Below are 16,402 nucleotides of genomic sequence, written 5' to 3'. Positions count from 1 at the left end.
GGACAGAGAAAGCGCTCAAATCTTTGACCATTATTGCTATGCTCGCTTTCAAAAACTTTGTAGGACTAAATGTCTCAATTATGTGAAAAAAAATTTTAAAACGCTGATGAATGATCCATGGGCTCTTCTTGAATTTTTCCAGTTTTTTTTGCAGCTCTTGACAAGTTTTGATAACTGCGAATAATTGGAGGCAATAATTGCATTTTTAAAAAGCAGTACTTTCAAGTTTGTGGTCTCAAAAAATTGAGATTTTGAAGGAATAATAAATTAAAAACTACATTTTTTTACGTTTTTGTCTTGTTTCTTCACAGCAAACAGTACGCGGTTTTCTTATCCCAACTACATAACTTTGATTATTATCCTTTGCGAGGTAAAATAAAAAGGCAATTTCTGAAAGCCTTGAAAACTATTTTTTTTAGAATTATCAAAAGTTTTTCTTGGATATTGAAGATAAAAGACAAACATTGCTATTTTGCAAATATCTGGTTGCTTTTTCTCGACCAAATCAGCGTTTTTCTTCCTGTCTTTCTACGTGTGGTTAGTATTCAGCTCAGGTTACAACTATTGGTTATTTCGATTGGACAGAGAAAGCGCTCAAATCTTTGACCATTATTGCTATGCTCGCTTTCAAAAACTTTGTAGGACTAAATGTCTCAATTATGTGAAAAAAAATTTTAAAACGCTGATGAATGATCCATGGGCTCTTCTTGAATTTTTCCAGTTTTTTTTTGCAGCTCTTGACAAGTTTTGATAACTGCGAATAATTGGAGGCAATAATTGCATTTTTAAAAAGCAGTACTTTCAAGTTTGTGGTCTCAAAAAATTGAGGTTTTGAAGGAATAATAAATGAAAAACTACATTTTTTTACGTTTTTGTCTTGTTTCTTCACAGCAAACAGTACGCGGTTTTCTTATCCCAACTACATAACTTTGATTATTATCCTTTGCGAGGTAAATTAAAAAGGCAATTTCTGAAAGCCTTGAAAACTATTTTTTTTAGAATTATCAAAAGTTCGTTCTTGGATATTGAATATAAAAGACAAACATTGCTATTTTTTCAAATATGTGGTTGCTTTTTCTCAAACAAATCAGCGTTTTTTGCCTTTCTTTCTACGTTTGGTTAGTATTCGGCTCAGGATTCAACTATTGGTTATTTCGATTGGACACAGAAAGCGGTCCGTTTTTACTATGCTCGCTTTCAAAAGCTTTTTAGGACTAAAAGTCTCCAATACGTAAAAAAAAACTTGTAGACGCTGATGAATCATTCATTGGCTCTTTTTGAATTTTTCCATTTTTGTTTTGCGGCTCTGGACAAATTTTGAGGAGTGCGAATAATTAGAGGGCATGTAGAGAAAGTTTGAGAGCTATATTTGAAATGAAATTGACTTAAAGTCCAATATATCTCAGTGATTAAAGCAGTCGATACTTCCAAGCCAGCAATAGTTTTTTTCGGTCTGATATAATAAATGAAGCAATGCTATTTTATCAATTGCTCTCGAAAGAAGTTTGAAGCAATTATTGAATGTATTTTTTATGCAAAATTTGTGCTTGACCGTTTTCGTCCAGAACCTTCGTTCTTGATTGACTTTTTCACGCTTGACGTTCGTTTTGATTTCTTCTGAGCAATTTCAAATTCGAGGATTCAGAAGTTAAGTCCGTTGCTAGAATAAACCTGATTGTTGAAGTGCGTTTATAACGCATGTAGCTTTTTATTGTCCAGGACTGTCATCCGGGAGTTGGCGGGTTTGAACCCTCCGTAGTCAGAAGTTTTTGGCATCAGAAAATTTCTCTAGCCTATGCCCCCTTCTAAGTTTATTGCCTCTTCAGGCCTTCGAGAGCGATTCGTCCAACGTTGGTCGATTTGTGTTAATTTATTATTTTAATTTTTGTTGTCGAATTACGCCCCTCCTCTTCGAAATTTGTTTCTCCGAGAGGGTACGAGTACTAACAATCAACTCAAAATTAATGAAAATTGTTTTTAGAACAAGGTAACCGAGTCTCTAATAACTTAGTATTTGAAACAAAAATTTTGGAAACTACGTAATAACGCAGCCCTTCGAAACGTCAATCAAAGACCTTGGTTTTAGGGAAAGTCCGCCATTGGAAGTAGAAGTGGAAGTATAGAAGCTACATTATGTCGGGCTATGATATGCAAAAGCAGAAAACTCCTAGTTGTCCTAGGTAGAACAGAATTTTGAACGAGCCATTCAATACTTTTAGCTGTAGGATGTTAAGCACTTACTCCAAGTCAAATACTCCAATAGCCACATGCTCAATCAATTTGAGAAGTCGGAACTTAATCTTCTCTTGAAAATGATTCATTTTTCTTTTCTGGAATGTCATCACATTAAAAATTCTTACTAATATAAAATATAGGTCAGTTGCTAGTGGCGGAGTTGCCAATTTTAGTGCGTTAGTTTCCCCAGCTACATCAGCTTTCAGATAAACTTTTTTCATTACATTGAGAAATCAGCGCCTTATCGAACAATTGATACTTTTATCTAACCTAAGGATCCTTCCACGAACCTTAGACGTTATAAAAAGAATTAATAAACGTTTCCGTCAGTAATCTACAGTCGTTTAATCAAATTTAAAACTCATCACAAATTCTACCACAAAATTATGACCTGAAAAGTTCTATCTCTATAAATTGCGGGATTCTGATTACAACTGATCATTTTCAATAACTTTTCTTGACGTAATTTTAAACGTAACTTCCTGACCTAACTTAGAAAGTTTTGCCACTTAGTTGTGATGGAGCATTATTGATATCCTATTACTAGAGGCTGCACGTTGAACTTGAGAAGTTTTCCACAGTCTCTTGCTGGATACCTTCATGACTGCTTTTCAACTTACTATTACAAAAAATTAACCACAATATTTGCTCCATATATTCACTTTATAATTTGCTTTTATCTATTTCGTCCATTTTTGTCAAGATGATTGAGCCGTGGATCAAAACTACATATTTAACAACTGTTTGCAGATAGGTTTTAAAATCTCGGATCACTTTTTCGTGAAAGCTATAGCTCAAAAAATGAAAATTTTGCTTACTTTGTGGTTTCTGAAATTTCAATCTAATTCATACAAGCTTGGCTACACTTTTTTTTGTCTGAGCTCCGCAGCTGCTCTTAGATTCGGCAAAGTCATTGTAAAAAAGTTATTGGAAAGTATCACTTTACTGTCCTCTGCAAGCTTAGTCGTTTAAAAATTACATGTGTTGAAGCAGGTGAAAATTGGCATTAGCTATTTGGCTCTGGTCAGGGGATAATAATAAAAAATTCGATTTCGGTATACTTTTGTGAGGAAGGTTGCAACTAGCTAGCATCTTGTTAATTTATGGAAAAGAGATACCGTACCGTTAGGTTAAGGAATAATATTAATAAGTTGGCATGTGGTTGTCTAATTTTTGGCCACTCGGATTCAGTTTTCAAGTTAAATTATTCTATGGTGCAAGTTGGTGCCATCATGTTAAATAGCAGAATGTCTTCAGAATTATGAAGTAGCTTTGCGACAGCTGATATAGATGAGCCAGCTTTTTAGTTTTACCTTCATAGAACTGTTCAGCAACACTTAGTCAAATTTTGTTTCTCAGTGCCAAAGGTTTTCAATATTTTGGACGAAGGTTGACTTTTTCAGATCCCTTTGATCCCGTTACTCTTTGGATCACTCATAATGTCTGGCTCAAACGATTTGCTAGTATTAAAAGATGAAGATGTCAAGATGATGTTGGCTGCCCAGGTCCATGTTGGATCTACCAACTTGGATCACAGAATGGCTAAGTATGTGTACACCAGAAAAGATGCGGGAAATCATCTCATCAACATCAAGTACACCTGGGAGAAAGTGTTGTTGGCTGCTAGGGCAATCGTGGCTGTTGAGAACCCCAAGGATGTCTGTATTATCAGCGCCCGAACTTACGGACAGCGAGCTGCTCTCAAATTTGCTTCCTACACTGGAGCTGTCTCAATTGCTGGACGATTTACACCAGGTGCGTTCACCAATCACGAAATTACCACTAAATTCCGAGAACCCAGACTGCTCATTGCAATTGACCCTACCTTGGACCATCAGGCTATCTCCGAGGCAGCGTACGTGAACCTGCCGGTCATTGCTCTCTGCAACACTGACACCTCCCTCAACTATGTCGACATTGGAATTCCGTGCAACAATAAGGCCATCAAATCTATTGGTCTGATCGTGTGGATGCTGGCCCGAGAGGTGCTCCGAATGAGAGGAACTGTATCCAGACAGCTAAAATGGGAAGTAATGGTCGACCTCTTCTTCCATCGAGACCCTGAGGAAGTCGAGAAGGAACAGAAAGCCCAACAGGAACCGATGCCAATTGCGGCTGATCCCTGGACCTCAACAGGACCTATGCCTATGCAAATGGAACCCATTCCTACATTCGGAGCCCCAGTAGCCGCTCCACCACCTGTTATGGGACAAGTTGCACCGGGTGCTCAAGAGAACTGGGCTGATGCCAGTTGGGACCCTACAGCGGTGCCTGGAGGCATTGTGGACGGGTGGTAAAAAGAAGCCACCGTTCCAGTCTGGAACTTCGAAGCGTTTTTATCATTGATTTTCTTTGTTCATGTGTTCAACGTTTGAATGTAATGAAAGTTAAAGATAACGCATAACTTCAACTAATTTTTTCTCTTGTCGAAAGATTGAGAGGCTTCAGGGGGTAACCGTTTTTTTAAGTTCAGAATCAAAGTTTGTCAAAAAAATGTATTCTAAGTTTTTCAAAGTTTAATGATATATCCTTACTCAATTAAACTGTAAATTATCTATAATGACAGCCGGCTCCTTTGTTAATGTCACACGATTTTGCAGCTCTGCTAAAATTTTCTCGACATTTTTGTAGGTGGCTCTTCAAATGGGCTAATCTGTCCTGCATCAGTTGTCTGTTGAGGGCAATCTCATCAGTTCGTTGGTGTTCTCCCCCTTTTGCTGCTAAGGTTGAGCTCTGACTGCCGTTAATACTTTCAGTGAAAGAGTCGTAAATCACAGCTTGTTTGTCTAGACAAAAGTGTTATGTATAAGTGATAAATCTTTTTTAACCCCAGATTTTTCTTTGCAAAAGTATACATATGATCTTTCAAAAAAGGTAATCAGTTGTTCGAAAAGCGCTTAACAGACTTCTGTTTTGAAATCCCGAATCCTGGGAAAGATTTGTAGCAGCTTTCCATCAACTATATCAAAAAATTTTGATGCTCGGATGTTTTACTTTTCTCAAGTTACTGTTGAAAATCAGATTTAAAAAAATAATGGAACAAAATTTTTATTTCTGACCTTGATGATTGAAAGGCGATGGTGCTCTTTCTTCGGCAGTGTATGTTCCTTCATTGACCTTATCTTGTTCACTTATCATCAGTGATTGAAGGTCGGTTAGTGTTGTGAAATCCAGGCAGTCGCCATGAGAACCAACCGGTTCCAATTCTCCTTTCTTGGGAATCCGAGAAAAAGTCGGAGGTCTCACCAGTATAATTTCTGAATCACTCGTCATTGTCTCCTGTTCGTGTGTTGAGCGGTACTGGCTGTGGTCACTGACTACGGGGAATCTCTCGGTTGTGGTCGTGTCGTAGAGATGTTCTTGCCTCGTTATTATTGAGTCGCAAAGTGTGTCAGACAATAGCGATGCTTTCACACTCGCAGGGGCGGTATTGCTCGATGATGTTGAAAATAGTCCTGTATAAATGAAAAGAAAAATGTTAACATAACCGACTAACGTCGGGCAAATTGCTCGCAAACGACTGGCGGGCGGTTGGCTTCGTCAGTAGCTAGCCACGGTTTAGTGAGGCTAGCTTTATATTAATTGAAGGGGCGTAAGGGGAGCGCAGCGTGGGTGCACCGCAGTGGGGGCGCAAAAGTGGATTGGGGGAATAATGTGGGGGTGGTGAGTGGGTGGGGGTGTGGGATCAATTTCTAAGAACCGCCCTTTACACCATAAGTACAAGTCTCCAAAACAGTTTCTGTTAATCGCATACTTGATGACTAGTGGGCTGAACGGATCTATGAGAACTTTATGCAAACGGGGTGTACCTCTTTATCCCTCTTTATCCCATAGCATCAACAAAGAGAGGTGGTGAGAAAGAGAAATAGTGAGAGAGAGAGAGAGAGAAAAAAATTGAACGAGAAAGAAAAGGAAAGAAACCCTAACCGACAGAGAGAGGAAGACAGATAGGAATTTTTACATGATGGCATTCGACTCTGCAACTTCTAATTTTCTAGCCCTGCGACTAACAAAGTCATATAGAAAAAAACTGAAAATGGCAAAATTTAGAAAACTTTTCAACTCGAGGTGAAAAAAGTTCCAAACCATTTTTTCTCTCGAAAGTTCTGTCAAGTAACCCATCTTCGTTGGCCAGTAATGGTCGTTAAGCTCAAAGGACAAAAAATATTAAAAAATTTTGGAAAGAATTGCAAATTTTAACAAAATTTTGCTAAAATTCAAGCTATTAATATGTTAAGAATCATTTATTGGTCTCAAGAGACTATCCAATATCCCTGTTTCAAGCCTGAATTAGTTTCAGTGGTTTATAAAGATCCATACACTTATAACATAAAAATTCTCCAAAATTTTGAAAAAGTTTAAATTATATCCAAAAATTACCAAAACTGGGGTCATAAAAATTTTGATCGACGTTCCATTATTTCTAGAAGTGATATTTAAACTTGTGATATTTAAAAGTGATTTTTAAAAAACTTGTGATATTTAAAAGTTGTGATATTTGTGATATTTAAAAGTTGTGATATTTAAAAGTTGAAAATTATTCCGTGATCAACAAAATTTTTTCAACATTTTGTTAATAAAACCTGACGGAGGTTTTCTGACCCTTGAGGCTCAAAAAACCTGAATAATGACTATAAATGTCAAAAAATTGAAAAAAATGGAAAAAAATTGTCAAAAAATGCTAAAGTTCGTGATGTTCAAATCTTGCAAGACATTCGATTACATCTAGAAATTATACAGTCCATTTTTTTATATCCTAGAGGAGGTTTCTTGGCTCTTCAGGCTGATAAAACCGAGGAGGACCACAAAATTTTTAAAAAAACTTGGAAAAAAGCAAGTTTTATCAATCAAAAACTTGCTAAAATTTGATATTAGAAAGTGAAAAACTGTTCCATAGCCAATAAAAATTTGGCAGTAACTTATTATCAAACCCGTCAGGAGGTATTACTGATCCTGGGTCTAGAAATTCTGAATATTTAAATAAATGTAAAAAAAAATTGAAAAAATTGCACCTTTTGTGAAAAAAATGCTAAAATTCGTAAAGTTAAAATGTTGAAACCGTTCCATTATCACTATGAACTATGAGGGTAACCTATTATTAAATCCCAGAGGAGGTTCCTTGACACCTCGGGCTTATAAAATAAAAAATTATCAAAAATTTTCAAAAATCTTGAAAAAAATTGTGCATAAAGTATAATTTGCGTTTTTTGCGAGCGGTTGTTCGTCAGTAGCTAGAAACAGGGAGGGGGATGCGTCGAGGGCTGATGGGGGGGGGGGGGGGGGGGGTAAATAAGAGTGGGTTGGGGGGGGGGTAACAGCGCGCGGGAGCATGAGGGGTCAACAGTGGAGGGGTCTTCTTCAACCCCAAGACCGCCCTTCACACCATATCTGTAGGTCTCCAAAACAGTTTGAGTTGAAAGAGCTGAAAGCTGAAAGGCTCTAAGAGCACTTAATGCCCGCTGGGTGCTACCTGTTTATCCCGTTTTTTACGACGAAAAGTCAAAAAGCGTCAGACGAAAAATCGGTCAAGCGAAAAATCGCATAAAAAAGACCGACAGGACTAATATAATTGCTACAAACTTCGTTTGAGAGCAAGTAAAAGGAAAGATAGAGAAAAATTATTGACAGAAATCTGTCAAAGCGGACGAATTAGATTCACGGTGATGCAATGCTTGAGAGTTAGTAATAGAGCGGTAGAAAATACAATTGAAACAAGAAAAGTTATATCTTGGTGCTGAATTGCGTTAAAAATTCAAGCCTACTTATTTGCAAGTTTTATCAATCAAAAACTTGCTAAAATTTGATATTAAAAAGTGAAAAACTGTTCCATAGCCAATAAAAATTTGGCAGTAACTTATCATCAAACCCGTCAGGAGGTATTACTGATCCTGGGTCTAGAAATTCTGAATATTTAAATAAATGTAAAAAAAAATTGAAAAAATTGCACCTTTTGTGAAAAAAATGCTAAAATTCGTAAAGTTAAAATGTTGAAACCGTTCCATTATCACTATGAACTATGAGGGAGGATGAGGGGTCAACAGTGGAGGGGTCTTCTTCAACCTCTAAGGCCGCCCTTCACATCATAACTGTAGGTCTCCAAAACAGTTTGAGCTGAAACAGAGCTGAAAGCTGAAAGGCTCTAAGAGCACTTAATATCCGCTGGGTGCTACCTGTTTATCCCGTTTTTTACGACGAAAAGTCAAAAAGCGTCAGACGAAAAATCGGTCAAGCGAAAAATCGCATAAAAAAAGACCGACAGGACTAATATAATTGCTACAAACTTCGTTTGAGAGCAAGTAAAAGGAAAGATAGAGAAAAATTATTGAAAGAAATCTGTCAAAGCGGACGAATTAGATTCACGGTGATGCAATGCTTGAGAGTTAGTAATAGAGCGGTAGAAAATACAATTGAAACAAGAAAAGTTACATATCTTGGTGCTGAATTGCGTTAAAAAGTAAAGCCTACTTATTTGCAAGTTTTATCAATCAAAAACTTGCTAAAATTTGATATTAAAAAGTGAAAAACTGTTCCATAGCCAATAAAAATTTGGCAGTAACTTATTATCAAACCCGTCAGGAGGTATTACTGATCCTGGGTCTAGAAATTCTGAATATTTAAATAAATGTAAAAAAAAATTGAAAAAATTGCACCTTTTGTGAAAAAAATGCTAAAATTCGTAAAGTTAAAATGTTGAAACCGTTCCATTATCACTATGAACTATGAGGGAGGATGAGGGGTCAACAGTGGAGGGGTCTTCTTCAACCTCTAAGGCCGCCCTTCACACCATAACTGTAGGTCTCCAAAACAGTTTGAGCTGAAAGAGCTGAAAGCTGAAAGGCTCTAAGAGCACTTAATGCCCGCTGGGTGCTACCTGTTTATCCCGTTTTTTACGACGAAAAGTCAAAAAGCGTCAGACGAAAAATCGGTCAAGCGAAAAATCGCATAAAAAAGACCGACAGGACTAATATAATTGCTACAAACTTCGTTTGAGAGCAAGTAAAAGGAAAGATAGAGAAAAATTATTGACAGAAATCTGTCAAAGCGGACGAATTAGATTCACGGTGATGCAATGCTTGAGAGTTAGTAATAGAGCTGTAGAAAATACAATTGAAACAAGAAAAGTTACATATCTTGGTGCTGAATTGCGTTAAAAAGTAAAGCCTACTTATTTGCAAGTTTTATCAATCAAAAACTTGCTAAAATTTGATATTAAAAAGTGAAAAACTGTTCCATAGCCAATAAAAATTTGGCAGTAACTTATTATCAAACCCGTCAGGAGGTATTACTGATCCTGGGTCTAGAAATTCTGAATATTTAAAACGTAAAGAAAAATTGCACCTTTTGTGAAAAAATGCTAAAATTCGTAAAGTTAAAATGTTGAAACCGTTCCATTATCACTATGAACTATGAGGGAGGATGAGGGGTCAACAGTGGAGGGGTCTTCTTCAACCTCTAAGACCGCCCTTCACACCATAACTGTAGGTCTCCAAAACAGTTTGAGCTGAAACAGAGCTGAAAGCTGAAAGGCTCTTAAGAGCACTTAATGCCCGCTGGGTGCTACCTGTTTATCCAGTTTTTTACGACGAAAAGTCAAAAAGCGTCAGACAAAAAATCGGTCAAGCGAAAAATCGTATAAAAAAGACCGATAGGACTAATATAATTGCTACAAACTTCGTTTGAGAGCAAGTAAAAGGAAAGATAGAGAAAAAGTATTGAAAGAAATCTGTCAAAGCGGACGAATTAGATTCACGGTGATGCAATGCTTCAGAGTTAGTAATAGAGCGGTAGAAAATACAATCGAAACAAGAAAAGTTATATCTTGGTGCTGAATTGCGTTAAAAAGTCAAGCCTACTTATTTGCAAGTGAGATGCATTACAGAAGTTAGCAAATCAATAAACTCAACTAGTTTTATTGAATATTTCTCGGATAAAAATGTGATGAATGGTTAAAGCACTTTTATCTGTACTCGACACATGAAAGCTTCCCAAATTATGTTTTGATAGCCAAAGTTTTAAAAGCCATTGTAAATCTTATAAAGAACGCACAATTAGCCGAAATTAATTGTGGAATCTGTCACAAAAGTCGAAGCCAAAAAAATTCTGATTTATGAAAGGGAGAATTAATTTTTGACTATTTGGAGTTTCACAATTTTTAATTTTTGAATCATCTCATTAGTTTTTGGCATAATTTGAATTGAAGAGAAAACCAAGAGCGTGCGGTTGAGCAGACATATTGATGATTTCTAGTCGATGACCTATTGGTGGCACTGAAGACAATTGTGACCGTACATTATTTTAAAACATCCTTGAGAAAGTGAGTTATCACCATGAAGTTGCCGGCATTAAGAATTTCAAAAAAAAATGTTTTGCTTTTCCCATAATACAACGCGTTTCCCAAAATTATTTTAAAATTTGATCTTGAGGCTTTGGTTGTAATTGAAAGTGTCAATTTGTACAATCGCTTTATTCGTAGTCGAATATGAATTCTAATTTTTGATACATCAAAGTTAAGATCCATAATGCATTTTTCTGCGAAATATGTACTGATATAACAGGCTCACATCTAATTAATTGCACTGAAGCTAATGGAACTGGGGTCAAATGAAAGATATTTCTGAGGTTAGGAGCTATAACTTCTCTTAATAGCTTATTTGAGCTTATTGTAGACCAATGCTTTAACTTTAAACCAATTTCGCCTTATGATTTCATTTTTGTGTTGTAAACTGCTTTCAATTGGGTGCATATTATGACATAACCGACTAACGACGCGCGAATCGTTCTAACGACCGGCGAGCGGTTGGCTTCGTCAATAGCTCGCCAAGGTTTAGTGAGGCTAGCTTTAGATTAATTGAAGGGCTGTAAGTTGAGCGCAGCGGGGGTGCAAATATGGATTAGAGGAACTGATGTGGGGGTGGTGGGTGGGCAAGGTGTGGAATCGATTTCTAAGAACCGCCCTTCACACCATAAGTATAAGTCTCCAAAACAGATTCTGTGAATCACATACTTGGAGACTATTGAGCTGAACGGCTCTATGAGAAAATAAAGACCACTGGGAGCTAACTCATCATCGCGTTTCTGAGGACGAATAGTCAAATGGGTCAGACGCAAAATCGGCCAAGCGAAAAATTGCATAAATGAGACAAACAAGATTAATATAATTGCTACAAATTGCTTTTGAGAGCAATTAACAATGATTTCCTAAAAAGTGCCTGTTAAGTCATGTATGATAAAAGTTTTTTACTGTTACATATTGTTAATATGGATGACAGATGGTGACATTATGCCACATAACAGCAGCTGAAGTGCGGCATCAACAGAGCGAGAGAGAGAGAGAGAGAGAGAGAGAGAGAGAGAGAGAGAGAGCGTTAAAACGTGAACGAGAAAGAGAAGGAAAGAAACCCTAACCGACAGAGAGATATTGATATTTTCAATGATGGGATTCGACTCTGCAACTTCTAGTTTTCTAGCCTTGTTAGTAAATAAATCATATAGAAAAAAAACTGAAAAAGGCAAAATTAAGAAAAAAAGTTTCAAATTCAGTAAAAAATTTTTTTAGCCATTATTTGTCTGGAAAGTTTTGTTAAGTAGCCCATCCCCGAGACTTAAGCTTCGTTGGCCATTAATGGTCGTTAAACTCAAAAAGGGCAAAGAATAAAAATATTGAAAAATTTTGGAAACAATTGCAATTTATAACAAAATCTCGCTAAAATTCAAGATAAAATTATCTTAAAAACCATTTCATTGTCTAAAGAGACTGTCCAGTATCCGTGTTTCAAGCCTAAAATACTTTCACTGCCTCGTAAAAATCCATACACTTGGAACATGATAAAAATTTTCAAAAATTTGAAATTTTTTAAAGTTTTTAGCCAAAAATTACTAACTGACTCATAGAAAATATTGACCACCATCTCATTATTTTTAGAAACGATGCAGAAGATTATTATCAAACATTGGAGGAGGTTCCAGGCCCCCTGGTCCCCAGAAAAAATTAGAAAACATGAAAAAATTGCAAACCTTTTGAAAAATTTCTTAAGCTCGTAATATTAAAACATTCCATTACATCTTTAAACTATGCAGTAACATATTATTAAACCCTAGAGGAAGTTCCATGGCTCTTGAGGCTGGAGAAAGCTAACAAGTGACAATAAAATTCAAAAAACCTAAAAAATACAAGTTTTTTAAAAAAATAAAGTCATATTAAAAAAAATTTCCAGTAACCTATTACAAAACCCTAACGGAGATTTTCTGACCCTGGAGGCTCAAAAAACCTTAATAATGACCATAAATGACAAAAAATTGGCAAAAATTGTTAAAATGCTAGAATTCGTGATGTTAAAATCTTGCAAGACATTCAGTTACATCTAGAAATTGTACAGTAACCTATTTTCAAACCCGAGAGGAGGTTCCTTGGCTCTTGAGGCTGAAAAGCCTAAAAAACGTCAAATTTTGTGTAAAACTTTTCCATGGCCAATAAAAATTTGTCAGTAACTTATTATAAAACTCCTTAGGATGTTTCCTGGCCCCTGGGTCTGGAAAGACTTGAATAAGGAAAAATGTCAAAAAAAATTGAAAAAATTCCACGTTTTGTTAAAAGATGCTAAAATTCGTGATGTTGATATGTGAAACCATTCCATTACCATTAGAAACTATGCAGTAACCTATTACAAAACACCTAGAGGAGGTTCCTTGACACCTAGAGCTGATAAAAATCAAAAATTGTCAAAAATGATCAAAAAGCTTGAAAAAATAGCAAAATGGTATAAGTTTGCGTTTTTAGCGAGCGGTTGTTTGTCAGTAGCTAGAAACGGGGGTGGGGTATCACGGATTGATGGGAGGTGGGGCAACAGTGAGGTGGGGTGGGGGTAGCTGCGCGCGGGTTGTGGTAAGTGCAATAGTGGGGGGAGGTCGACAGTCGAGGGGTCTTCAACCTCTAAGAACCGCCCTTCACACCACAAGTATAAGTCTCCAAAACAGTTGGAGCTGAAAGGCTCTGAGAGCAATTAATGACCGCTGGGCGCTACCTGTTTATCCCTTTTTTGAGGACGAAAAGTCAAAAGCGTCAGACGAAAAATTTGTCAAGCAAAAAATCGCATAAAAAGACTGACAGGACTAATATAATTGCTATAAACTTCATTTGAGAGGAATTAAACAGACAAATGTGAAGGAGAATTTTAGAGATCTCGCAAAACAAGAAGTCATGGGCAAAAATTCGATAATGGTCTTATTGAAAAGGAAAGAAGGTTAATTTCACAGCAAGCCTGTTGATGCTGAATTCTGGTCAGTTTGTTTCGAGGCAACCTTTTTTCTGATGCTTAAATTTTCATTTTGGTTCTTCACTCGAAATAAATTGAAAGATACAAGATCGCAGTTAACTAAATGAACCGGTTTTTTTCGTAAAAAGGTGAACCTTTACTGTCAAAATTTCTCCAACTGTACAGTTAGCGCCTTTTTGAACCTGGCACATCAATTAATGAATGGCATGATTTGTTTTCATCTAATAATGTCACGTTATTTGGCCACTAACCATTTGTTCCTCCTGAATTTTATTTTGAATTTTCATGCAATAGCAATTAATTTAGAGCAATAAGACTCACCAATGCTTCTTTTTTTTTAATCAATTCCTTCTTCCAGTTTGCTTCATTTACTGTTGCTCGACATCGTTTTAGGCGTATGACTTGTGTATCGTCTTAAATTACTCCGATGATTCACTCTGGCAGATTAAAGCCATGCTATCATTAAAGCTATGCTATCTAAAGTCATTGCTATGCAAAATCTGAGTCGACGTCAAGTCAAAAGAATTTTGTTTTTTTTTTAAAAAAAAAACTCTTTAGCTATTCGGGATATTTTGATACCAGAGGACCGAATGACTTCCCTCTTGACAACTATATGGCATTTTTGATAGCGTAATTCTTCAAATTCATCTAAAAACTATTAATTCCTTTTCAATTGCGTTACAAATTCCGTAACTAAAAGTTTTTGTCATAGAGGAGCGTGGCATTGTCATTTTTGGTCCGACCTTCTTGAGGGGGGAGGAACTATATACTCAAATGGTTTTTTTTGTTCAATTTCGACCCATCGATATATTCATCGTACAGAGTTGTGAGTGGTATCATTAAAAAAACCGTCCAGCGTAGAATATGGAAGTCAACAGATTTTTTGAATTTCGTTTTCTAGAGCGAGTTATCCTTGTTTAAATTTTTGTGAATATTAGACCAATTTGCCTCATTTTTATTCACATTTTTCTGAATTCTTGCCTAAAATTTCGTCAATTTTGCTAAAATGTGTGAAAATTGTTACAAATAGTACTGTTGGTTTTATTTTAAAAGAAAAAAGGCATTGTTGACTATTTTGACTTATTTTTTGGCTAAAACTTTGGCTAAATATTTCAAAATTCAGCATTTTTCAACAAAAATTGCCCGAATTAAGCTTCTTTAGTTCACTTTGACTAAATTTGACGGTAGTACACACCCAAAAACAACAAGCACAATCTTTGTAAGATATAAAGGGAGCTAGTTATACTTCCACGTCCATTAAGAGTATTCTGGAAACAAAATTGCCGTTTTTTTGCTAAATTTTTTCTACAATTTTCAAAAACGCAGCATTTATTTTTTAACTTAATTACTTGTATTTTAACTAACAAATTATCTAGATCTATGACATTTGAAACAATTGAGTGTTCTTTATGGACAAACAGCCTTAGCAGTACTGGTTTTTGTCCAGTCTTGGTTTGTTACACTCCAAAAATAATTCGAATTGTAATCAATAGGTCTTTTTTTTAAAAAAAATATCCATCTTTTTTATGTTAATTAAAGAAGGAACATAAATCAAAGCCCAGTGTTGATAGGACTAATTGGTTTGTTAAGCAGTTTCAAATTATTGTATGAAGTTTCTTTACCCGATCAGTTATGGTTGTTTTGACTTATAAAAATGTATGATTTTTAAATAAACAATGGTTAATTGAACTTCGCCAACATTTTTCTCCTTATTTGGTCGACTTTTAGCTTAGTGTCAGCAAAGAAAAATTGCTTCCTCTTGCTCTTCCTTCTACTGAATTAAAATTAAATCTTTGCAGTTTTAAGCGTTAAGTTATGCTTTTATGGCTTTGATACTACTAGATTTCAATTTTTTTTAGTCGTTGGCCCATTTTCACGTTTTTTTCTATTATCACATCATTTTTTACTGACAGTTCACATATTAAATTTTTGGCAATTTGAATAAAGAACAATAGAACATATAAAAGTCTTTAGATGCATAGATTATGGTTGTAACGGCTTCGACATCCCTTTCTCGAAGATTTTGTTTTTTTGTCTTTCGTTTCACTTTGTCTTTTTATTCATATGAATTTTCCTGGATAATGAAAGATCTCATTGGTTGTTTATGGAGGAATAAAGGAGCCTATTTTCTGATTTCAAATGATAGCTGATGGCTTTCATGACTTAGAAAACAATTGTTTTCAAAAATTAAAAAAAAACAATTCAACTTATTTTTGTAGTTCTTTTGTCTATTTGTTACCTAGTTTCGTTAATTACTGATCATATATGGCAATATTGTTGTCAGAGGAGGGTTTAAGTTTACGAAATCTAACGTTTTAAAAGAATTCGTTATGAATTTACTGGGTTCGACCTGGGTTTTTCGCAAAAAAACTAATATTCGTTTTTTTATTTATATTTGACGTTCTTTCTGTAGACATGAGACAAATTCTGAAAAAATGAGTTCCCAAGCGCTTGCATTGGACAAATAGACGTACCTTCTTTAATTACTTCATTTCGTAGCTAATGGCTTTCATGACTTTGAAAATAATTGTTTTCGAAAAATACAAAATTGTTTCTTAATTTTCTCTCCTTTTCTATTTTTGTTACCCTGTCTGAATAATGAGAAGTCACATACCACATTTTTGGGTTTATCGAAGAAGGCGCAATTAATCATTTTTTAGGGGCAAAATATGGCTTTACGGCTTTGACAGCTTTTTCTCGTAAGTTTTAATTGAATTTTTGTTTGTCTCTTTTTGTTGCTCTCTTTGTAACCGCATAAGTATGAAAATTGAAGTGACTGTTCTTAATACCATCCTATATAGGCATTAGAGGCATAGGTTATTGTAAAACATTTGGATGTTTTGTTGATAACTAATGGTTTTTCATTACTTTTGAAATTAAATGTGTTTAAAAAA

At 35.6% G+C, this 16,402-nt stretch overlaps 3 protein-coding genes across 4 annotated transcripts in view; 2 read left to right on the top strand and 1 right to left on the bottom strand.

The window, feature by feature from the left end:
• LOC142336586 (activating molecule in BECN1-regulated autophagy protein 1-like) overlaps positions 1–16,402 on the top strand; it is a 329,506-nt gene that overhangs the window by 253,996 nt on the left and 59,108 nt on the right. The gene's annotated exons all lie outside the window — the stretch shown is intronic.
• On the top strand, positions 3,617–4,645 carry LOC142336616 (small ribosomal subunit protein uS2-like). The gene has a single exon (XM_075385529.1). The coding sequence runs from the start codon at positions 3,675–3,677 to the stop codon at positions 4,530–4,532; it is 858 nt and encodes a 285-aa protein (XP_075241644.1). The 5' UTR covers positions 3,617–3,674; the 3' UTR covers positions 4,533–4,645.
• Positions 4,686–16,402, bottom strand: part of LOC142336600 (uncharacterized) — a 48,756-nt gene continuing 37,039 nt past the window's right edge. For both annotated transcript variants that reach the window (XM_075385512.1, XM_075385519.1), the window contains 2 exons: positions 5,295–5,690; positions 4,686–5,021 (listed from right to left, as the gene is read on the bottom strand). In XM_075385512.1, the coding sequence (XP_075241627.1) occupies positions 4,786–5,021; positions 5,295–5,690 (632 nt within the window). In that variant the 3' untranslated portion in view covers positions 4,686–4,785. The remainder of the gene's footprint in view (positions 5,022–5,294; positions 5,691–16,402) is intronic.

Source organism: Convolutriloba macropyga, chromosome 1, assembly GCF_964194025.1.
Source record: "Convolutriloba macropyga chromosome 1, txConMacr16.3, whole genome shotgun sequence".
NCBI lineage: Eukaryota > Metazoa > Xenacoelomorpha > Acoela > Convolutidae > Convolutriloba > Convolutriloba macropyga.
This window is presented reverse-complemented; position numbering and strand designations above follow the sequence as displayed.